This window comes from Theropithecus gelada, chromosome 7b (assembly GCF_003255815.1).
Source record: "Theropithecus gelada isolate Dixy chromosome 7b, Tgel_1.0, whole genome shotgun sequence".
In the NCBI taxonomy this organism is placed as follows: Eukaryota; Metazoa; Chordata; class Mammalia; order Primates; family Cercopithecidae; genus Theropithecus; species Theropithecus gelada.
The window spans coordinates 18317624-18343549 of record NC_037675.1 but is presented as its reverse complement, the minus strand read 5'-3'; the positions used below and the strand labels follow the sequence as shown (position 1 = coordinate 18343549).

General features: G+C 35.7%; 1 protein-coding gene across 10 annotated transcripts in view; it reads right to left on the bottom strand.

Annotated features, from left to right (window-relative positions):
• Nucleotides 1-25926, bottom strand: part of MEF2A (myocyte enhancer factor 2A) — a 161860-nt gene that overhangs the window by 36717 nt on the left and 99217 nt on the right. For 7 of the 10 annotated variants that reach the window (XM_025391645.1, XM_025391643.1, XM_025391635.1 and 4 more), the window contains 3 exons: nucleotides 15422-15553; nucleotides 12290-12509; nucleotides 11440-11499 (listed from right to left, as the gene is read on the bottom strand). In XM_025391645.1, coding sequence (XP_025247430.1) covers nucleotides 11440-11499; nucleotides 12290-12509; nucleotides 15422-15553 — 412 coding nt within the window. Of the gene's footprint in view, nucleotides 1-11439; nucleotides 11500-12289; nucleotides 12510-15206; nucleotides 15357-15421; nucleotides 15554-25926 lie in introns of all 10 variants that reach the window. The other 3 variants (XM_025391637.1, XM_025391638.1, XM_025391636.1) reach the window with 2 other exon arrangements.

The window sequence follows — 25926 nt, the reverse complement described above, 5'->3', positions numbered from 1 at the left end:
TCATCTTGATACCAAAGCCTGGCAGAGATACAATAAAAAAAGAGAATTTTAGACCAATATCCCTGATGAACATCAATGCAAAAATCCTCAATAAAATACTGGCACACCAAATCCAGCAGCACATCAAAAAGCTTATCCACCATGATTGAGTGGGCTTCATCCCTGGGATGCAAGGCTGGTTCAACATACGCAAATCAATAAATGTAATCCAGCATATAAACAGAACCCAGCATATAAACAGAACCAAAAACAAAAACCACATGATTATCTCAATAGATGCAGAAAAGGCCTTTGACAAAATTCAACAGCCCTTCATGCTAAAAGCTCTCAATAAATTTGGTATTGATGGAACGTATCTCAAAATAGTAAGAGCTATTTATGACAAACCCACAGACAATATCATACTGAATGGGCAAAAACTGGAAGCATTCCCTTTGAAAGCTGGCACAAGACAGCGATGCCCTCTCTCACCACTCCTGTTCAACAGAGTGTTGGAAGTTCTGGCTAGGGCAATCAGTCAAGAGAAAAAAATCAAGGGTATTCAGTTAGGAAAAGAAGAAGTCAAATTGTCCCTGTTTGCAGATGACATGATTGTATATTTAGAAAACCCCACTGTCTCAGCCCAAAATCTCCTTAAGCTGATAAGAAACTTCAGCAAAGTCTCAGGATACAAAATCAATGTGGAAAAATCACAAGCACTCTTATACACCAGTAACAGACAAACAGCCAAATCAAGAATGAACTCCCATTCACAATAGCTTCAAAGAGAATAAAATACCTAGGAATCCAACTCACAAGGGATGTAAAGGACCTCTTCAAGGAGAACTACAAACCACTGCTCAGTGAAATAAAAGAGGACACAAATAAATGGAAGAACATACCATGCTCATGGATAGGAAGAATCAATATTGTGAAAATGGCCATATTGCCCAAGGTAATTTATAGATTCAATGCCAGCTCCATAAAGCTACCCATGACTTTCTTCACAGAATTGGAAAAAACTGCTTTAAAGTTCATAAGGAACTAAAAAAGACCCCGCATTGCCAAGACAATCCTAAGCCAAAAGAACAAAGCTGGAGGCATCACGCTACCTGACTTCAAACTATACTACAAGGCTACAGTAACCAAAACAGCATGGTACTGGTACCAAAACAGAGATATAGACCAATGGAACAGAACAGAGCCCTCAGAAATAATACCACACATCTACAGCCATCTGATCTTTGACAAACCTGACAAAAACAAGAAATGGAGAAAGGATTCCCTATTTAACAAATGGTGCTGGGAAAATTGGCTAGCCATAAGTAGAAAGCTGAAACTGGACCCTTTCCTTACTCCTTATACGAAAATTAATTCAAGATGGATTAGAGGCCGGGCGCGGTGGCTCAAGCCTGTAATCCCAGCACTTTGGGAGGCCGAGGCGGGCGGATCACGAGGTCAGGAGATCGAGACCATCCTGGCTAACATGGTGAAACCCCGTCTCTACTAAAAATACAAAAAACTAGCCGGGCGTGGTGGCGGGCGCCTGTAGTCCCAGCTACTAGGAGGCTGAGGCAGGAGAATGGCGTGAACCTGGGAGGCGGAGCTTGCAGTGAGCCGAGATCATGCCACTGCACTCCAGCCTGGGTGACACAGCGCGAGACTCCGTCTCAAAAAAAAAAAAAAAAAAAAAAAGATGGATTAGAGACTTAAATGTTAGACCTAAAACCATAAAAACCCTAGAAGAAAACCTAGGTAACACTATTCAGGACATAGGCATGGGCAAGGACTTCATGTCTAAAACACCAAAAGCAATGGCAACAAAAGCCATAATTGACAAATGGGATCTAATTAAACTAAAGAGCTTCTGCACAGGAAAAGAAACTACCATCAGAGTGAACAGGTAACCTACAGAATGGGAGAAAATTTTTGCAATCTACTCATCTGACAAAGGGCTAATATCCAGAACCTACAAAGAACTCAAACAAATTTACAAGAAAAAACAACCCATCAAAAAGGGGGCAAAGGATATGAACAGACACTTCTCAAAAGAAGACATTCATACAGCCAACAGACACATGAAAAAATGCTCATCATCACTCACCATCAGAGAAATGCAAATGAAAACCACAATGAGATACCATCTCACACCAGTTAGAAGGGCAATCATTAAAAAATCAGGAAACAACAGGTGCTGGAGAGGATGTGGAGAAATAGGAACACTTTTACACTGTTGGTGGGATTGTAAACTAGTTCAACCATTGTGGAAAACAGTGTGGCGATGCCTCAAGGATCTAGAACTATAAATACCATTTGACCCAGCCATCCCATTACTGGGGATATAAACAAAGGATTATAAGTCATGCTGCTATAAAGACACATGCACACGTATGTTTACTGTGGCACTATTCACAATAGCAAAGACTTGGAATCAACCCAAATGTCCATCAGTGACAGACTGGATTAAGAAAATATGGCACACAGACACCATGGAATACTATGCAGTCATAAAAAAGGATGAGTTCGTGTCCTTTGTAGGGACATGGATGCAGCTGGAAACCATCATTCTCAGCAAACTACTGCAAGAACAGAAAACCAAACACTGCATGTTCTCACTCATAGGTGGGAATTGAACAATGAGATCACTTGGACACAGGAAGGGGAACATCCCACACCGGGTCCTATTGTGGGTAGGGGGATTGGGGGAGGGATAGCATTAGGAGATATACCTAATGCAAATGACGAGTTAATGGGTACAGCACACCAACATGACACATATATACATATGTAACAAACCTGCACGTTGTGCACATGTATCCTAGAACTTAAAGTATTAAAAAAAAAAAACTAGGATAGTATTTCTACTTTTCTCTAAAATAATTGTATCTCTAACATCTGAAACATTTCAAAAATTTTCTGGGTCTCTGAACAAGCTGTTTGTCCCTGGGTGAGTTATTTGACCTCCTCAAGCCATAGTTCCTTAAACTGAAGAGGGAGGTAGTAATATCTCTTGTAGAGTTCATGTATTAAGTAATAAAATTTATGTAAGAAAACAACAATAGTTTCTGGTATTTACTAAAAGCTCAGTGAAATCAGCTAGTACTATGTGGACCTCTGAAAAGGTGATGATCATGTCTATCTCAAATTTGAGCCAAACTCAGATGTATATATCTGTTAGTAACGTACAGATTTCCCATGTGCTAAAATGCTATTAAGGACTTTCCATGAGTAAATATTATTACACCTTTGGGAGTCATTAAATAAAAACTTATGCTAACACGCCAACACACACACACACACACACACACACACAGAAGAGAAGAAAAATTAGCAGGGTATGGTGGTACATGTCTGTAATCCCAGCTACTAGGGAGGCTGAGGCAGGAGAATTGCCTGAGCCATAGAGGCGGAGGCTGCAGTGAGCCGAGATCGTGCCACTGTACTCCAGCCTAGGCAACAGAGTGAGATCCTGTCTCAAACAAACAAAAGAATTTCTGAGCTCCAGATAATTAGTGTGGTTTTTTCCTTCCTTACCCCCACCTTCCTCTTGTTTCCTCCAAAACGTTTACCAAGTGATCCACTCAGTTTTAATTCATATGTATGATCTAATTTTGCTGTGGGGACTGGTATTTCAGTTAACCTCATGAGGTTATTTCCTGCATTCTGCTTTCATTATCTTGAAGGGGTATGTATTAAATCCTTTCCACACCCCATAGAGTAATTTCCTGCATCCTGTTAAGCTTCAGAAAGCAGTACAGTTTAAAAAACAACCACTTCACCAGGCCATCCTGTGGAGTAGAGATCATCTATGAGTCGGAGGGAGGTAACTGCTAAGCCAGACATTTGAAAGATTAAAAATATTTAATAAACAATTTTATTCAAAAATAGGAAGGTTAAATAGAAACTTCATTTTGCGTAACAGTATGAGAATGTCAGATTAATAATTTTTTTAAATATACAATGGCATGAATATGTGTTCTGATTCTGGTATTATTTAGAAGAGTCTTCTTTACTTGATTTATACTCAAATCTGAAGGAGAAATTAGAGTTTCCTCTCAAAGACATAAAATGATGTAAATATATAATTCAGAGCCACAGCTCATCAAGAAGCACAAATACCATTTTCCCATGTGCAGTCTACGGTGCTTTAGACAGATATGACACGATGGTAACTCATGAGAACCAAATTTCAAGAGTAAGAGGGGACCTAAAAGCACAGTATTTCTTGGTGTAAAGTCAGGAGTCAGTAGCAGATAATGAGTAAAGGATGATGTAAGTGTTTGGTAACTTGCCAGGCTGAAGCTAAGAGAACCTCCTATGCATGACTTGTTATTTTGTACAGTGTAGTGATATATACCCTAATATATACCTTCTTACCTCCAGCTCAATTTTTATCACAAAAATGAAGACATTTTTCAGATAGACTTCCAAGGTAAACACTTTCAGTATATAACTCATTTTGTCACAGTTTACGAATCTAGGAACTACAGTATCTACTCTAAATGAATAAATCCAATTTAATGTTGTTAAAATGTGTTTCCAGACTTCAAGGTAATTTACTATCCTAACACAAATGTGAAAAAAATGCTCTTGAGCAAACTGCATACCTATGCCTTCAGAAACTTAACAGAACTTGATCTCAATTACAGTCCTATAGCTATAAGATAGGTCAGTCAATTCCATCAGTCTGGCTCATATTCCAAAATATAAATCACATCAGCTGAAACAATGCACTCAAGTAGATGGCAAGTACTCTGTGTCCTTAGATACTACTCTTCTAGGGTTAAACTGCAGACAATGATGTCATTAATATTTCATTATGAATTCATTTCAGAAGTCCAAACTGATATGCAAACGTCAAAGGATTCTGAAAAACTCATCCAAAGCAAAGTTCAATCATATTTGGCAAAATTGTCATAAAATTTGACATTCAGCTGATTATTCAATAAACAAAAATACATTTTAACAGTTATAAAATTATGTCATTTGTGCAAAGAACTGCTTGAGGTTTCTGAAAGTAGAAAAGATCACAGGGCTGCTTCAAAGGTAGTGAGTTATCTCCTTATCAAACTCCTTGTTCTACTCTTTACCTCCTTCTCACTACTGCACTTGACTAGTCTAAAATAAAATAAAATAAATAAATAAATAAGATCACAAGTTTTAAAATAATTGAATGCATATGTACCTGATTCAATGAAATTTCCTGTAAAATGGACAACATGGATCCTGTCCAATAAAAATTTATAACAAAAACAGGCAATGCTCATGGGGTCTGCTTTTCTTTCTGAATACTGTATTCCCCATCTCGATCCCACGTGGGCAGCCGCCAAAAGGCAACGTATCTTCTTCTCTTTCAGAAACTTCAGCATCTTCATGAAGCATGAATGCTGAAGCACATACAACTTCAACTATCACCTCCATGTGAATGACTGAAAACTGGGTTTCTGCTTTGTCCTTCCTAATTTCCAGTTCATATTCAATAATCTGGTGGCCACTTTCACCCAGACATGCTGCTGTCATCTCAACTCAGCTTGTTCTAAAGACTTCTACTACTGCTGGCTTCCACCATCCCATCCCCACCTTCAGAGCAATCAAGCTTTCTTTACATCTTTTGCCTCTTCCATCTCTTCTTTTTAATTGCCAATGCGCCTGCTACAATGCAAACCCTTATTTTACCTTCATTAAACCCCAAATAACTCCAAGAGCATCCTGAGCCTTTCTATGTCTAGTACCATATATGTTTTTTCTCTTTCTCAACATGTTTTTAAAAAGTGAAGTTGTTGGATATCTAAGACTTTATTTTATGCTTGATATTTAAACATATGCCCAAAGTAAAAAGTCCCCAAAGTCATTTGAACTACAGCATAAACCGAGTATTAAATATAAACTCCCAGTAGAGAAATATACCTAGTAAATCATAATCAAATAAGCAAATTACCTCTATGAAAGATGTATACAAATTACAATATGTACAAAGCTGCCAAGTTTTATTTGCACAGATGACAAATGGAAAACAAGTTATAAGTAAAAATAAAGAAATGTTCTAATTTACTACAATAAAGATGTTATGATTGTAGAGGTAACTGTATTAATACAGCATCACAGAAACTAGAGTGAAAAACCCTCACAGTCCCACCATCTTAACGTTAAGTATTATAATCTCTTTGGATTTTTCCCCTTTTGTTTTCCATACTCATATTTTTTGCTCATTTTAAATCATAACTAAAAAGAAATTCAATTGAAATTTCATTTACTTCATTTTCATATTGTTGAATATGTTGATTTCTTCCTATTATTCATTACTACAAATAAAGTTGCAATGAAGCTTTGCTTATTCTAACTTACCTCTTCAGGAAAGATTCCCAAAAATGGGATTAGTGGGCTTGGTGGTATAAACATTTTTATGACAACTAAAACATCTTGCCAAAACCTTTCCAGAAAGATTGTTACTAATTTACAATGCCACAAAAGCATGCATGAGATCAATTTCACCACGCCTTCATTAGCACTGAACATCACAATAAAAAGTGCTAACAGTTGGGAATTAGTAAGTAGCAGTAGTATTTTATTGTTTTGTCATTTTAATTTGAATTTCATGATTACGACCAATGATGAACAACCTTTTCAGTTTTAAAAATACTAGTTAGGTTTCTTTTTTGAATTGTGTATTTTGGTGCAATTAAATGCCCATTACTAAACATTCCCCTATCTGTTGCTTGGATTTTATCTTACTTTTTTCCTCTGGAGAACGAGGAACATGTATTATCTCATATAAGAAGTCTGGGGGAAGAGTGGTCCCAGACTCAGCTGCTTCAGCAGCTCAACACTGAGGGCCACCAGCTTTTCACTTTATCAACCTTGGCATTTTGACCTGTCATCTTAAACTGACTTGTCTCATGATCTCAAGACGGGTGCTGAGTTCCAGCTGCCACACGCAGACAACAATGTCCAAAGACTCAAAGGCTACCTATACTTTGTGTGTGAGTGTGAGTGTCTATAAATTTTCTCTCTGGATTTTGGAATAGTATAAATACCACAAAATGTACATTATTTTCTCTTATAATTTAAAAAGTACCTTTATATTTGTTGTTACAGTTCCTTTATCATTATATCTAGTGTACTTTTTATTTTCAAAACTGTTTTCTTGCTAATGTAACACATAAACAGAAAATGTACAAAACAAAAATGTACAGGTTAAGGATTTATCACAAAATGAAGATCTATGTAACCACCATTCAGATTAAGAATACTGCCAGAACCCCAGAAGTTTCCATAATTGGGCCCCTAAAATATTCCCATAGTCCCACCTACCCAAAGTAACCACTATTGTGAATTTTACACTAATTTCTTGGTTTTTCTTTATGGCTTTGCCATCTGTCTACACAAGCATCCCAAACACTGTAGTTTTTTTAGCCTGCTTTTCAAACTTTATATAGATAGAATCCTGAGTATGTATCTATCTTCTTTAATTCATGTTTGGTGCCATTCATCCATGTTGAGAATTGCTGTGATTTCATTTTCATTGCAGTATAATATTCTTCCATATGAATGTACTCTCTTATATTTATCCATTCTACTGTTGATAGAGATCTGTACTATTTCTAGATATTGACTTTAACATAATGTTGTGCACATTCTTTTACGTATCTCTTGGTACTCGTGCACAAATGCATTTCTGTACAGTACATAAGGAGGAGTGAAAATGCTGGGTCACAGAATATACATATCTGCAGCTTAGGCAGATAATGCCAAATGATTGCAGCAACTTGTACTCCCATTACCAGTGTATGAGTTTGTGCTTTTTCATAGCTTTGTCAATATTTGCTATACAATCTATTTCATTTTAGCAATTCTGGTGGGTGTGCAGTGTTCTCTCTTTGTGGTTTAATTATGCATTTCCATGACTACTGAGACTGAGCATTTCTTCACATTTATCAGATGCTTCTTTTGTGAAGTGCATGTGTTCTCACGCACATTTTCAAAGTCGAGTTTTCTTTTTCTTATTCATTTGTAGGTATTCTTAAAAAAAAAAAAGACCCTATTGATTGTATATATACTATATATATTCTCCCATTCTGTCTTGCCTTTTTACTCTCTTTATAGTGTTTTTCATGCACAAAGTTTCCAATTTTAACACAAGCAAATCAATCTTTCCATTAGGCTTTCTTTGGTTTCTTATTCAAGAAGTCTTTCCCTTTCCTGAGTTTGTTCAGTGCTTTAAAAGTCTCAAGGATGCCTCTTCTTTCAACAGTACATGGGCCTGAAGTATTCCAGCTTTAGGGAAGCAGGCAGAAGATGCAACAAAAATTAAAATATGAACAAGGCAAATGGAAGACTCGTCTATAAACAAATTATGCTTTTGAAAATGACAATATTGGTAAAAATGATATGGTTTAAAGGTAACGCAAAACTATCTGGAACTGACCTATCACAAGTTTCTAAACTGGAGCTGATACAGCAAGTTATTACACATATACAGATAAAACATTTAAAACGAGTAGAACTTGCAACTCATGCTTATAATACAGAATAAACATTCTTTTCCAGTATACAACACAAACAAAAATTGAGCATATGCTGGCTGATTAAAAAGTATCAGCAAATTTCCGAGAATTTAATCATATAGAGGGGTAAGCTATCTGGTAACAAAACAATCTGGTTAGAAAGTAATATCTAAAAGATAACTAGAAAATCTCCATGTATCTGAAATTAAGAAATATAATTCTAAATAACTTACAGGTTAGGTTAAAAAGATAAAATGGAAATTAGAAAATATTTTGAATAGAATATTACTGAAAACATTCAATTTTATTAGTCTTTTAAATAATCAGTATTTGTTTTGTTAATTCAATTTATGTTTTTCTATATCAGTATCAATATTTGTATTTTTATGACAACTGAAACATCTTGCCAAAACCTTTCCAGAAAGACAGTTACTAATTTACAATACCACAAAAGCACGTATGAGATCATCTGTTTCACCATGCCTGAAATAGAAAATTTTCTATTTTCTATTTCAATCCTTGTATCTTTATAATTTGGTTCTACCTACTTTAGGTTTAATTTGCTGTCCTTTTCTGACTTTCTGAAAAGCAGGTTTAGTTCACCATCTCCCAGTCTTTTGTTCATAAAGGTTTAAATTTCTCATAAAGCACAGCATTATCTGTATTCCACGTGAGTTTTATAGGCCTTCCCAATTTGTGGCTTTTTTGTTGGTGTTAGTTTTGAAAAATTCTCAGTGATGATCTCTTCAAATACTGCTTCTGCCCAATTTTCTCTGACTTTGCTTCCTGGGACTTCAATTTAATGTATGTTAATCCTGTTTGTTGCATGCTCTGGGTCTTCTTTTTAATTTTCCATTCCTCTGTGTCTCCAAAATTCTGGATAATTTTCTTCTATCTTATCTTTTAGTTTCTTAATTCTTGTATCTGCTTTGTCCAATCTGTTATTAAGCTCATCTGTTAAGTTCTTAACATTACAGGTTTTTTTGGTTCTAAAATTTCCGTTTTTTTAATACATTTCAGTTCTCTGCTAAAATTCTCAAATTTTTTTTTAATACCCTTGAACACAGTAAACACTGTTATTTTAAAGTCAAAGTCTGTGCCTAATAACTCCAAATTCTGGAGTTCCCAGGAGGCTGATTCCATTGTTTATTTCTGCAAGTTTTCATTTGCTTTATTTGTGTGTGTGCCTAGTTCAGCTTATGTGCCACGTTAGAAATAATAAGGTCTGAGATGGTGTTTTCTTCTTTTATTTATTTACTTTTGAGACAGAGTTTTGCTCTTGTTGCCCAGGCTAGAGTGCAGTGGCATGATCTCGGCTCACTGTAACCTCCACCTCCTGGGCTCAAGCGATTCTCCTGCCTCAGCCTCCTGAGTAGCTGGGATTACAGGCGCTTGCCACCACGCCCGGCTAATTTTTGTATTTTTAGTAGAGATGGGGTTCTGCCATGTGGGCCAGGCTTATTTTATTCTTCCAGAGACTATTTGCTTTTGCAGGCATCCTGGAACCCCTAAATCTAATTTCTAATCACTATAATCTAATTTTAAGAAACCTTTGGGAGGCTGAGGCAGGCAGATCATCAGTTCAAGAGATCGAGACCATCCTGGCTAACACGGTGAAACTCCGTCTCTGTTAAAAATGCAAAAAAGTTAGCCCGGCGTGTTGGTGGGCACCTGTCGTCCCAGCTACTCAGGAGGCTGAGGCAGGAGAATGGCGTGAACCCAGGAGGCGGAGCTTGCAGTGAGCAGAGATCATGCCACTGCACTCCTGGGGGACAGAGCGAGACTCCGTCTCAAAAAAAAAAAAAAAAGAAACTGTATGATGCATATATAAGATGTTGCTACTAAGAAGAACTGTTTATCTCTGGTTTACTCCAGCCTTTTGGGGTGTCAACCCAATGTGAGAGAAGCATACTAGACTCTTACAATTCTTGGTGGACCCTGAACCTATTATTTTGTTGGGGGAATCAAAAACATATGCGAAAAGGGACACAAAAAGAGTATGTAGGCATACAAACAACTGAAACAAGAGCTGAAAAAACCCATAAATATTTGGAAATACACATACAAGAGTAGCAGCCCTTGTGTTTAATTGGTACGACCTTTATGTATTTTCCCACGTTTAACTGTTTTCTGTTAAGTAAGACTCCACAATAGGTCTTATCTGTTTAATTCCATTGAAACATTTAATACTGTGACAGATATAATTAGGCATTTATTCCTACTTTAAGTCATTATTTTGTAACTTGTCTTCATATCTTTATTGATGTTTCTGTTTATTTCTTCCTCATCATTTTTATTAAGTCATTCAATCATATCCATAGTTTTGTTTTTTTTTTTGTTTGTTTTTTTTGAGAAGGAGTCTCACTCTATCACCCAGGCTGGAGTGGAGTGGCGTGATCTCAGCTCACTGTAACCTCTGCCTCCTGGATTCAAGCAATTCACCTGCCTCAGCCTCCCAAGTAGCTGGGACTACAGGTGCGCACTGCCATGCCGGGCTAATTTTTTTTGTATTTTAGTAGAGACAGGGTTTCACAGCATTGCCCAGGCTAGTCACAAACTCTTGAGCTCAGACAATCCACCCGCCTCGTCCTCCCAAAGTGCTGGGATTAGAGGTGTGAGCCACCACACCCAGCCAAGACAAATCTCTTAATTATCTTTCTATCTGTAGAAGTAGACAGACCCACCATTTCTTTTCATTCTAATCTCTCTGAAAACATTTCATGCTATTGTAAGACAGAGCAGGTAACAGTCTAACTTTGGTAAGGAGAAAAGATGGAGAAAGTTTCTCCTTAAGATTTTTAAGGAATAAAACAGGGGTGTTTTTAAAAAATGTTAAGTATTAGTGAAAGTACCCTTCAGAAGGAAATTTCCCAGAAAGCTTTATTTCAGGAACAACATTCCTTTAATCTCAGATAGGCTAGATACCTAGAAAACGAAATAGTAGGAATTCACTCACCCACTGGGCTGCTTCCGGCTCCATTTGGCACTGAGAGGTCTGTAGTGCTCAACATCCCACCTAACAACGTTATGGAGAGAAGACAGAGGGCAGAGAATGAATATGAATTAGGTCTCTTTACCTGACTGAATGTGAACCGAACAGAGGTAACTCTCACTCTAATTCTAAAACGACACAAAAATAAAAACTAGCTCAGTCTGAAGTTGGCATTAATAAGTAATCTCATGTAGTTGCATGTCTCATATATATGAGTTTACCTTTCAAGCTTGATGTTGCCTTCAATACCAAATAGTGGTATTGCATCAATACCAAAATAGTACACACTGATAAAAATGGGGGCAGTATGTAGGGAGTACGATTAAATCACTAAATTAAATCTAGGACTTAAAGGAGAGGAGACACTGCATTATGTAAACTAATACAATAAATGCAATGTAAATTCTGCTGAATTAATGAAGTAATTCAGGCAGGAGGAGATGTAAAAGATACTCTAACTCCAATCAGGTAAGTCTATCACCCATATTTCTAACATGAATGGCTCACACTCTACTTTAAATCCTTGCTTGTGACATCTAACTAAATTTTCTGCCTGTCAAAGTATGGCTTTCCCATGAGAAGGAAAGCGTATAAATGGCAGGTTCTCAGTACTGTTCTACTTTGCATGACACAATGCTACACTCACAATTGATTTTCAAAAAAATACTTTAAAATGAGGCCAATTATGTAGCAGTGACTCTTGCTCATCAAAACAATACAATTAGGAATAGCAAAATAAGAAACTGCTTATGTTAGCAAAGACTTTTTTCACCCTCTTTATTAAAGAAGCAGCATAATAGGTATCACTACATACCTGCATTACCAGTACTCGGTGGTCTCTGAGGAGCTCCAGGAGACACATTTCTATGTAACGTGGTTTGAGGTGGAGACAGCATGCTTGAGTCCGTTAACGTTGAGCTGGCTGCCAAAGATGGGGACACCAATGAACTCCCTGGGTTAGTGTAGGACAAAGCATTGGGGCTGGTCACTGGAACTGTGACAGACATTGAAAAGTTCTGAGGTGGCAAACCAGGCTGTAAATAAAGAAAAAGAAGGAAAAACTGTTGGTTTCATATTTATCTACAAAGTAACTTTTGAACTTTAATGTGGCAAGGTAACTCAAGTTACTAAAAGTAGAGGATAGGGATAGGTTCTTAACCAATTTACAGATTAAAGCTATTTTCTTTAGAACTATGTTTGAACATGAATATGCCTGACATAAGCCTTTTCAATTTCAATTTTATATATTAATATATACTGTCTATATTCTGTATTTCAAATATTCATAAAGACAAATTTAAGAGGTTAAATCTGATAATCAAGTAGTGTTGTCAAATTTAGACATTACGAAATGTATCACTGTCACCAAGTAAGCATAATTGGCACTTCGATGTAAACCTTAATAACATTACATTTCTATTGAGAGATACCAAATATAATGGAAGGAGAAAAGTGTATACACACATTATTAACTTAATATGTCAAATCTGAAAAATCATAAATATGTCCCATTCTGATTCACTAAATTTCTAAAGGGCAAAACTAAGAGGTAAAAAAAGTAATTACATACAGAACAACGCAATTTGAGTTAAATGAAAATGCAAAGAAATCTAATCTAAACAACAAAATTAACTACTAACCAAGCCAGTAATAAAAGTAATGAAGTTTTTGGTATCTTCTTTAAATTGTATAAAGATTAAATTACAAATATTGTAAATGCTAACCTTCCCTCCCTCCAAATTATTCCATGCCCCCTTTTTTATACTTTCCTCTCGCATTTCCTCCATAGACCATTTACAATATGCTTGTTAACCATGATAAACAGATGTTGCTTTTTAGAATTTAAAGTGGGAGAAAATAAAACAACTTTACTGTGCCCTCATTTTAAAAGAGTAACATACAAAAATAAGGTAACACTGCTAATTTAAAGTTGGAAGAATATATTTTATTGTACTTTATTCAATAGTTTATTTTATGTAGAAAAATTATAATACATCAACAAATACAAAAACAGTGGGTATATGGCAATTTTTTCCAAAAGTAAAACACTTTTATTTGTGCAGTATCTTTGCAGCTTTAACATTAACTGCAAGGTCAACAACATCCCTTCATTTGCTACTGTATTGTTTTTAAGAATAATAATGGTATTTGCCCAAAAGTAACTCCTTAAAGCCATTTTTTTGTGTGAGCTGGCTTCTTATACAGGTTGAGCATCCCTAATCTGAAAATCCAAAATCCAAAACTTTTTAAGCACCAACATGATGCCATAGAGAATTCCACACCTGATGTGTGGAAATGCAGGCATACAATACACTGTGTATTCAGTGTCTCCAAGGGGAAAAGGACCTTCCAGTCTCCCATCAGCTTCAATATATCTTTTCTGTGCCCACTCAGATTCCCTCACGCAAACATATCCACAAAGGGTAATAAAATGGCACATGTGTAGGCTACACATGCTAACAGCAGGTTCCCCATGATGTTCCACATGGGGCCAAGACCTATGACATGGGTAGCTGAGACAGCAACATCTTTGCTTTCTGATGATTCCATGTACACAAACTTTGTTTCACGTACAAAATTATGAAAAATATTATATAAAACTTCCTTCAGTACATGAGTATAAGGTATGTATGAAACATTAATAAATTTAATGTTTAGACTTGGGTCCCATCCCCAAGATATTATACATATGCAAATATTCCAAATTTTGAAAAAAATCCCAAATCTGAAACACTTCTAGTCCCAAGTATTTCCGGTAAGGGACACTCAACCTGTAGTACAGGACTACTCTGAAGATATGATCCATCGTGCATACTTTAGGGCACAGTTTTGAGAGAATTAACTCTGATAAAATAAATATCAGCATTGAAACTAATTTGTTCAAGGGAGGCTGACGTATATACACAGAATTAGGAAATTAGATCCAAAATAACTGTTTTAAGTAGCTCTTGCCAATGGAGCTTCCAGTGAGAATTCTTTGAAGAACTATCAAGTCTAGGAGCATGAGCTCAAAGAAAAACACTCTTTCACTATGGTTAGATGAATGAGTATACAGAAACTGTAAAGTCACTATTTGCTCTGCAATCAGTTTAAGAACATTGTTGCCTTAAATTAAAATTAAGCCAAGCTGCTCTTCCTTAGTATCTACAGCATAAAAAAAGAACAAAATTTGGTGGTATTGTTGCTAAGTGATTTGGGGACATTAACAAACTGCAAAGCAGTAAGCTTAGCTCTACTATTACAGCAACTATACAAAATAATTGAAAATAATTTAGGGAAAGAAACAAGTTTTGCAACAATCCTAACTACCATACACTTTGCTTTCTCAAGATCTATTTAAGAACATAAATGTTTTTAAGTCATGGGAGTAGAGGGAAAGTTATACATACTCTATAATATAAATCATAGAATTTTAATGCTGGAAGATACCTTAAAAATCATGAGAGCCAACTCACTTTATAGATGACGAAAGAATTCAAGATGTTTAGGTGCCCTATCCAAAGGTACTGGGGTAAGAGGTAGCAAAGTCTGGATCGGCATGTTTTCTCTTCACTTCTACATTTAAGATACTGAACATGTATAAGATTTCAATAATTTTTAAAGTTTTATTAAAAATACTAATAAAATGCCTTTCTTCCCTTCTACTTATTGTTGTCATCACCCACTATAAAAATAAGCAACAAGATGTTTGGTCAATCTCTTCATGCACAAGATAAAAGCACAAACCATACTTTAGTACTCACTGCGATTTTATGATTCCGCATCATATTATCAAATTCCTCATTAATTTTTTTATATTTTTCTTCTGTATGTGGAGTTAGCACATATGAAGTATCAGGGTCTGGGCTGTCGCACCCTCTGTGTTCCTTCTTGTTCAGAGCCTAAATAATGAAGTTAACAAAAAGGATCAACAAATAAAAAGTAGAGGTAAAGTAAAAGTACTTACAGGGCCTCGTTTGAAAATAAAATCACTATCTTCATTTAGTTTGCTGAATCTGTCCTCCGAGAGTGGACTGTGCTCAAAGTAATCGTCAGCATCAGGGCTCTCACAACCATTAAGGCCTTTCTTTCTTAAAGTCTGAAATACAATTGGAAAATTCACACACAAATAATGCTAACTTGCCATGAGTTTTTCTGTAAAATTTATTAAGAGAGCACAGACGGAATGAACTGAATTATACAAGAGCCACTGAAACGGTTTCTAAATTATCACAAATGTACTTACTTCTTCAAATAAGATAAACATTATATATAAGTAAAATTAATCCTCCCGTTGTACGTTAAGAGAAAAGGAATATTTACTTGTTTGGATTCTTCCTTTCAAAACTTCTTAAAATACTAAATTACTCTCTGCTCTGACAGTTAAAACTCAAATCTGATTAAAGCCTGATCAATTTATCAATTTAAAATTCTATGATCAATTTATCCAATATAACCAATGCATGAAAGAACTAAAATAGAAATCCATAAAAATGATACTTTGAGAAGTTATCGCATCTTTATAAACTGAACATTTCAGCAACTTCACGTACTCTTCCTTTCTGCCTATCAGAGTTTACTTTACTCAACAGAATCAGCACAATATCCCAACAATTTCATTCCTATTATTCACTTTCCTGTATAACTTTGAAATATAAAAGTTCAAACTTGATAATTACTTATGTCTGCAATGACTCTTTCCTATGTGGAATGTACAAATTATTAGTGACTTTACATACTTTTAAAATTTGCACTCAAAAGTTATTCAGAGTGTATTTCATGGTTTGATTTAATCCACTGATTTGACTTTCTGGAGAATTTTCTCTTCTTTGTTTTTTCTGAGACACAGTCTCGCTCTGTCGCTCAGGCTGGAGTGCAGTAGCACAATCTCGGCTTACTGCAAGCTCCGCCTCCCAGGTTCACGCCATTCTCCTGCCTCAGTCTCCCAAGTAGCTGGGATTATAGGCGCCCACCACCATGCCCGGCTAATTTTTTTTGTAGTTTTAGTAGAGACGGGGTTTTACCATGTTAGCCAGGATGGTCTTGATCTCCTGACCTTATGATCTGCCCACCTCGGCCTCCCAAAGTGCAGGTATTACAGGCGTAAGCCACCGTGCCCGGCCCTTTCTGGAGAATTTTCTTGAGTGCCATTAAAATATCTCCTGGATTATACTGACTTTTTTTTTTTTTAAACTTACTTTGGGGTAAGTATAATGCAAAAAACAGTTGGTTTTCTGATTTTTAACTTAAAGTCATCATGAAATAACTTGTCTGGTACTTAAAAAAATAAATTAAAAACCAAGAGCTTGAAGATATACAGAATATTCCTTTACTTTCAGAATGTCTAATTTCTTTCCTTCTTCTTTTTTTAAAAATCCTGGTGGGTCTTAAAGTAGAGTTACAGGGTTCAACACTGAAATGGCTGAGACTTCTTAATTTTCTGGCCAACTGCAGAGAAGGAGTAGGAAGTTAAAATTTCCAAGTAAGCCTATCTAACAGAGCTCTATTAGGAAACAAAGCTTGATCACTGAACTAGTCCCAGAGAAGTTCATCAATAAATTATTAAATTAGATCTAAAGATATTTTTAATTATTTCATAGCAGATCTTAGTATCCTTTAAAATATGATTAGCAATAATTATGGATGTTTATTTTACTCCCTTTTTCTTGAATGAAGTGGAATATAAACAGTACATTAAGATTCAAGAATTTTTTTCTTAGTTTCTCCAAAGTCAAATTATTTTTAAAATTCACTTTATTCCATTTGATTTTTAAAAATTTTCCATGAACAATCATAAGCAATCATTAGTATAGATACGTTAGCTTATTAAATTACTTAGCATGTGCATATAGCAAACACGACATCTATTTCTCCAACATTTTCTCCATGGCACTAGGCTCTATGAGCCTAAGTAATCACATGGACTTTTATGTGTGCTTGGCCATAAAAGGTCCTGTTGTTGGGAGCACTAAAGGATAAAGGCATTTATCCCCCCCCAACCATGGTAGCAAGTTTACTTGCCAAATCTTTCCAAGTAGCTATGGGCAGTGAAAACGTAGACACTCAGAACACTGGAACACATTGAACTCTTAAAACCTACACAGCACTAGAAACAGAACAAATATAGTAGGTGCCTACACACAGATCTTATCACAAAGTTGTTGATTTATTCTAGTCCTCAATCTCTGATATTTCCCCTCAACTTTCATCTATTTTAAGACTAGTTAATTCAGTCTTGCTCTTCTTAGTAAGCAGTAATGCTTATCACTGAAATTTTCACAAATGGCAATCACCAAGTATATATCTCTTTGATCATATTTTAATTGCCACAGAAAAAAGAAGACAGCTTTTGTTCAATAACTACAGAAATTTTTATTCTACAAGAGTAAAGAGTAGGGTTAACCCTACTTGTATTTATGAGGAAGGAAAGTACTCTGGTATCTCCAGCTCTGCAAGTCTTCACTTCAGATGGGGTTTCTGTCACCATGAGAGAATTTAAGAGGCTCTATCAGCTTTGCAGATAATAAGCTAATGTATCTCTGTTTAATAGGCAACTTGTGTCTTCTTATCACTAAAACATGAAGAGTTGTTTTGAGGACCCAACTACCATAAAAAGACTTTTTCTGTCTTCACATTACCAAATAGCACAACAGTAGAAGTTTCTCCTGTGCCACTGGTATTAACAAGTGGAATGCCATAATCTATTAAGAAGGCCAGGCAAGGTACATATGAACAAGGCCAGCTTCAGTCTTCTCACGCACAAGTTAGTCACAATACAGACACTTGCTCAACGAGGAAAACACAGTGTGAAAGGTTACCACTATGAGAGATCTGCTTATTCCTCATAAAGAAAAAGTAGAAAAATGCATCAGGAGTGCCAGTACTGTGTACTCTCTATAGCTATTACTAGTCATTATCATAATCCATTCTAAAGTAAATAGAACTTCAAAGATACTTTATTTCTTGTAAATAATGTGAGTTTTTCTATGCCATTCTGACAAACTTAAGGAGAAAACTGAACTGTGCCAAAATAATTTCAAATTTCAATGGTGTGTACCCATTTAAGTTGACTTATCCCAATTGCTTTTCTTAAAGAAATGTATTCTAAAACATACATTACAGGCTGCTATAAAGATCAATTTAATGAGTAATTATTAATCAATTTAAGCCGATTGGATGCACCCCGTTCTGTACATGTTCCAAACTAATTCAAAGTTCCCAATTGGCAAGATTACTTAAATAAAATCCTAACATTAACACACTTATTTTTTTCATCAGTTCACTTCTATAGAAGACAGTATTTTTGGAGGGTCAGTTAAGCACTTATTAGAAACAATCATTTTTCTATTTATGTCCATTTTTCCATTTATGTCACAACAAAGTTAAATTCCATTATGATTTTAACAGTTTTTTTGTGACTTGGGCCAATTCAGGTACTTTCTGCATATTGTCATTTATGGTAGAAAATGCAAGATTTAAGTAATAAACTTAGCTAACATTTACCTTTCAACATTAGTTATGTAAGCATAGTGAAATATTTTTAAATGAACCCCCAAAAACTAAATATCTTTAAAAACTATGTATTGTTTAGCGCACTTTCCAAGTTATCTGATTCTATGGGGTTTGTGCCTTGGTTTTTGAGCTATTTACAACTCTATAAACAGAAGATAATTTGTAGAAAACTGAGAGTAAAGCAAATAATTTGTGTTTGTAGATGTGCAAATAAATTTCATCTGGTGGAAGTTCAACTGACTTCTTCCCTCCACTGTGGAAGAGCCAGTTTTTGTATTTATGAAGCAAATTCATTTGGCCTTCTTGGTGGGCTTATATATTTGTCTGATCTTTGAATTTACCAAGGCAACATTTTTTTCAGGCTCCCTCACTAATAAATGACTTAAAACCTTTGACTCATGTTCACTTTATATCTGTCTGACAGTCATAATCACCTTTATAAAAAACTATGTTACGGCCGGGCGCGGTGGCTCATGCCTGTAATCCCAGCACTTTGGGAGGCCGAGGCGGGCGGATCACAGCGTCAGGAGATCAAGACCATCTTGGCTAACATGGTGAAACCCCGTCTCTACTAAAAATACAAAAACAAAGCTAGCTGGGCATGGTGGTGGGCGCCTGTAGTCCCAGCTACTCAGGAGGCTGAGGCAGGAGAATGGTGTGAACCCAGGAAGCAGAGCTTGCTGTGAGCCAAGATAGTGCCACTGCACTCCAGCCTGGGTGACACAGGGAGACTCCGTCTCAAAAAATAAAAAATAAAAAAAAAAACCCACAAAAACCAAAAAACGAAATTATGTTACCACTTACCACCCAACTCACTGATTTCAGACCTAAATTCAGGAAAAGAGATTCCTAGTAACCCTCAATAGAACTTATTATTGGAGCAAGTATTGGTTTTTAAAAGAAAGAAGTAGTATGCTGTTCTTTAAAATTTTTTTAAAAATATTTGATTAATCTGTATTAATTTGTTATAATATCAAGTATCAAGGAAATATGACAAGACAGGGCCTGTGGCCTTTCAATATTCATCTTCAAAATCTTCTTGTGATAATTCATAAATTCTTATTTATATTACAGCATTAAGAATGTTAACTGTCTAAAACAGCAAACCCCACAACCTTCCTTTCCCTCGGAAGCTACTAAGACCTAAAATGAAATTCAAGTTGGTGGAGGAAGAGAGGAGGGCATACTGCCTAAAAATATTTCCAGGAAAAAGGAATCCCTACATGATATCCACACTATTTCTGTGTTGCAAATGCCCAAATTGAACTTAAAAGAGAAGGTTTTGCTTCGTTTTCTAGTATTAATTAAACCAGTTTTACCTAAAGGAAGAGGAACTTTAAAAGACTTCTTTCTTTTGTTTTTGTTTTTCTATTTGCTGATCTTTTTTTTATTAGTATTACACTTTAAGTTCTGGGGTACATGTGCAGAACGTGCAGGATCGTTATATAGGTATACATGTGCCATGGTGGTTTGCTGCATCCATCAACCCGTCATCTGCATTAGGTATTTCTCCTAATGCTATCCCTAGACTAGCCCCCCACCCCCTGACAAGCCCCAGTGTGTGATGTTCCGCTCCCTGTGTCCACGTGTTGTCATTGTTCAACTCCCACTTATGAGTGAGAACATGCAGTGTTTGGTTTTCTGCTTTTGTGTTAGTTTGCTGGGAATGATGGTTTCCAGTGTCATCCACGTCCTTGCAAAGGACATGAACTCATTTTTTTTTATGGCTGCATAGTATTCCATGGTGTATATGTGCCACGTTTTCTTTATCCAGTCTATCACTGATGGGCATTTGGGTTGGTTCCAAGTCTTTGCCATTGTGAACAGTGCCGCAATAAACATATGTGTGCATATGTCTTTATAGCAGAATGATTTATAATCCTTTGGGTATATACTCAGTAATGGGATTGCTGGGCCAAATGGTATTTCTAGTTCTAGATCCTTGAGGAATCACCACACTGTCTTCCACCATGGTTGAACTAATTTACACTCCCACCAACAGTATAAAAGTGTTCCTATTTCTCCACATCCTCTCCAGCATCTGTTGTTTCCTGACTTTTTAATGACCACCATTCTAACTGGCGTGAGATGGTATCGCATGGTGGTTTTGATTTGCATTTCTCTAATGACCAGTGATGATGAACTTTTTCTCATATGTCTGTTGGCTGCATAAATGTCTTCTTTTGAGCAGTGTCTATTCATATCCCTCACCCACTGTTTGATGTTTTTTGTTTTTTTTTTGGTAAATTCAAGTTCTTTGTAGATTCTGGATATTAGCCCAGATCACAAAAATTTTCTCCCATTCTGTAGGTTGCCTGTTCACTCTGATAGTTTCTTTTGCTGTGCAGAAGCTCTTTAGTTTAATCAGATTCTACTTGTCTATTTTGGCTTTTGTTGCCATTGCTTTTGGTGTTTTAGTCATGAAATCTTTGCCCATGCCTACGTCCTGAATAGTACTGCCTAGATTTTCTTCTACAGTTTTTATGGCTTTAGGTCTTATGTTTAAGTCTTTAATCCATCTTGAGTTAATTTTTGTATAAGGGTGTAAGGAAGGGATCCAGTTTCAGCTTTCTGCATATGGCTAGCTAGTTTTCCCAACACCATTTATTAAATAGGGAATCCTTTCTCCATTGCTTGTTTTTCTTTCTATCTACTGCTGACCAAACACTCCAAGTAGTAGGAAGGCTCTTGAGTTTAAAATTTCCATACCAATTTAAGGAAAAACAGTGAAGGCCTGAAATTTAGTGAGTGCCCTGGTTAGAACCTCCATTTAGGTTAGTTACATCCACGTCTGTTTCTTTGATGAGGCTATTTTACAACACTACAGAGATGGACATTAGTTAACTTACAAAAAACTTGTAGTAGCTACAAATAATTCTCGTTTGCAGAAATTGTTTCCTATGAAATACCACTGATTGTCACCCTGTGGATACTGACCACTTTTGTTTCTATTTATAAATTTGCTCCTGCATTCTTTAACTATACATGTATTATATTTTGAGTTCTCCTCTGTTTATGATCTTATTGTTCCCTCATTCACTAATGAATCAAATAAAATCTCTAATATGTTCATTTGATAATTTTACGACAGGAATGTTTATGCCTTTGTTCAAATCTAATCTGCAACTTGGAAGACTTATAATCCCAACTACCTGCTGCACACTTTCATTTGGATATTTTACTAACATTTCTATTTCAACTTAGCCAAGATAGAATTCATTATCTTTTATTAAACAGGTCTGTCCTTTGGACTTACCAACCTAGTCGACCTTATTCCCTTTATTCTCTCTCTACATTCACATGGAATACCAAATTTTGTATATTATTTCCCTTTCTACTGTCCCCATACTCACTCAAGCCTGCACTATCTTATGTCTAGACTCTTCTTTTTTCCACTTTTCTCTCTCTCTCCATTCTATCTGTTCCATAAACTGTTACCAATACAGTTCCCCTCAACACCATTCTGAATTTCTCACCTGTTTTAAATCAATTTATTTTTACATGAAGATTATCAGTTGTGCCTGCAAGGAGAGTTATCTTGCAAACCACCCTTGGTGGCAGAGATGAGAGACCATGGAGCCCTTAATATGGAGTTCCTGGTGTCAGGCCTTCAGGAAGCCAGATACTCCTGCCTCCTGCCTTTGAGTGCTATCTGTCTAAATCCTTTCAATAAATTCTTTCTTTAATTGGAGCCACTTTAAGTGGGTTTCTATCCCTTATAATCAAAGAAGCACAAGGAAGAAAACTGTCAGTGATCCTTTAGGTAACACACTATCAGTCTCTTTATCCAAGTCACATATTTCTCAAAATAAGTCTGGCTAGTACCTCCACAACCTAGAATTCATAAAGAGTCTCAAACCTAGAAGTGATGATTAATTACTACTGTTGGTCAAAGATAACTGATTGAAATAATGGTATCTACCCAACAAAAATCTTTAAGTCATATGTCCTGTCATTCTACTTATAGAGTACTAGCAACCTTCTCTTTCAAATTCAAGGAAACATGTACAGAATTCTGGGTATATGCTACCACTTGGCTGACCCTGTACATTTGCCTCTCATTTTCTGGTTTATGTACTAAGCCTCTTGGTGAAACAAGAGATGGAAAGGATTAAGGGAAGAGTTGAAAAGAGAAAGAAAAAAGATATTTGAGAAGACAAAACAATACTGTTTAGACCTTTTTCTAAGTATGTTGTTTTCTTTTACATAATAAACTTAAAAAATTTATTTCAAAATGAATTACTAATTAGGCAGGGCAACTCATTTAAAATGGGTTTCTTTTAGCTTATGCTCTTTCATGTTAAACACTCAGCAAGAAATTATATATTTAAAATTTCAGCCACATTTTCCATGGAAATGTTATATATATAAAATAGTTAAATACAAACTTTTATATATAAAATACAAAAAGTTTTATATATATAAAAACTTCCATGGAAAATAAGCGTGTCTAAAATTTTAAATATATATATGTGATTCTATTTGTTTGGAATGGAATTTGACAATTAAAAGTTGAGTATATGTTAAAAGTTTTTTCAGTTCCTGGTAGGCAGGAGTTAAAAGTGCAGTCCATTTTGGTGTGTGTGTGTGTGTGTATATCTATACAAACATATATAATGTGTGCATATATATATATATATGTGCACATATGCACATTACTATGATCTTTGGCATCTGTTTACAGAGTAAATAAATCAGGATTATCTTCCCAAATATGTTTAAATAAATATTTAAAGCATATGGGCTCTTAAATAAGAACTTATAAATATCCCAAGGGACTGGCATTTTCTGGAATCTTGACATATGCCACTAAATTTTGAATAGAAGAGCCTATACTACTGGAGTATTTGCTAGAGCCCATGCCTGCACTTGTAACTCCTGCCTACCAAGAACTGAAAAAAAAATTAACATATGCTCAACTTTATAATTGCCAAATTCCATTCCAAACTAATAGAATCATAGCACTTACAAGTGAAACTATGGAATTGAAAGTACTCAAAAAGTATAAATGCATGGTTTTTAAATGAATGAGGAGCTAACTGATTTAAGTCGATTAAATAAACCCACAAAACATTTGACTACCCACCTTAAACCTCATTGCTGTGACACAGCTGAGCAGTAAATGCTCCATAAATACTGGCTGAGTAGTCAGTAAATCTAGCACAAGTATAAGCAAGTGCTTGTAAAATAAAGAAATCATGGCTTGGGCCGGGCGCGGTGCTCATGCCCGTAATCCTAGCACTTTGGGAGGCCGAGACGGGAAGATCACTTTAGGTCGGGAGTTTGAAACCAGCGTGGCCAACATGGTGAAATCCTGTCTCTACTCAAAATACAAAAAAATTAGCCGGGCATTTAGTGGCAGACACCTGTAATCCCAGGTACTCAGGAGGATAAGGCAGGAGAATCGCTTGAACCCCAGGAGGTGGAGGTTGCAGTGAGCCGAGATCGTGCCACTGCACTCCAGTCTGAGTGACAGAGCAAGACTCTGTCTCAAGAAAAAAAAAAGGAAAAAAGAAATCATGTCTCAAGTTTCAAGAAATTTTTTAAATTTCAAGAATATTTTAAAAATGAGAAAAGTTCTCTTTCCTCATTGTAAATAATTATTTCCAATTTTAAAACATATACTACCTATTCTTTCTAGCTACTCTGACAACACATAAAAACAATTTTTAAAAATTGTGAAATAGGAAAGGTATGTACAAGTTTATAGAAAATTCAGCAAATAATTATAAAGTGACCATCAGTCATTTCAATCAGTTCAAAAAAATAGACCAAGGCCAGAACTCTCCCTATCTCCCTTCTTCACATAACCCTCTCCTCCCACCTTTACAGGTAATACCATCCTAACTTTGTGATGACAATTATCTGGATTTTCTTTATAGGTTTACCACATATATACATATCCCTAAAAATATAATTTAGCTATGCCTATTTGTGAATGATATGTAAATAGTACCACACACATGTAAATGGAACCACACACAGTATACTATTCAGTCTTGCCTCTTTCATTAACACTGTTTATGAGATTCCTCCATAGAGTTACACAGAGTTATAGCTGGTTCATTTTCACTAAATATTGTATTACATGGCTTGGAAAGAAAAAAAAGACTTGTATCCATTCTACAGCAGACAGACATTGGAGAGGCTTCAATCTTTTGAATCTATAAAAACGCTGCTGTGGACATTTCTGTAGACAGTCTACTGCATAATGTGCACACATTTCTCTTGAGTATGTATTCTTAGGAACAGAAGTATTAGTTCATAAAATATGTGGATCTTCGGCTATACTAGATGATGCCAAACTGTCTTTTAAAGTAATTGTATTAATGTGCATTCCTACCTGTGGGATTTAATTTGCAATACCAACCATTAATGAAGTCAAGCACATTTCGTATCTATTGGCCATGTGGATGTTCTCTTTTGCGAGGCACCTATTCATTCAAGTACTTTGCTAAGTTTTCTACTGCCTTTTGATAATTGTTTTATAGTAGTTCCTTTATTTATTTTTATAGTAATTATTTTATAAGTAGTCAATGTAAGCCCTTGGCTAATTTTATACACTGTAAAAATATTTTCCCATTATGTGGCATTAAAAGAAAAACAAAAAACGCTCATCTTTGGATGAAGAGTTCTTAAACAGAGTCAAATTTATCAGTTTTTTTCCTTTCCAGTTATCCATATGATAGTGATTTTTATGTCTTATATAAGAAATCCTTTCCAAAATCATGAGGATATTCTCCTATATCATCCTCTAAATAGCTTTATAATTTTGCCTTAGGTCTGTAAGCATCCTGGAGGTAATTTCGTATAAAATCTGACGTAAGTCCAATTTCATGAGTTTTCCATATGGATATCCAATTGTCCCTACACCACTGCTTAAGGAGTTTGTTCTGCCACCTCTATCATATATTAAGTATCAATATATGCATGGTTCTGTTTCTGAGCTATTATTCCACT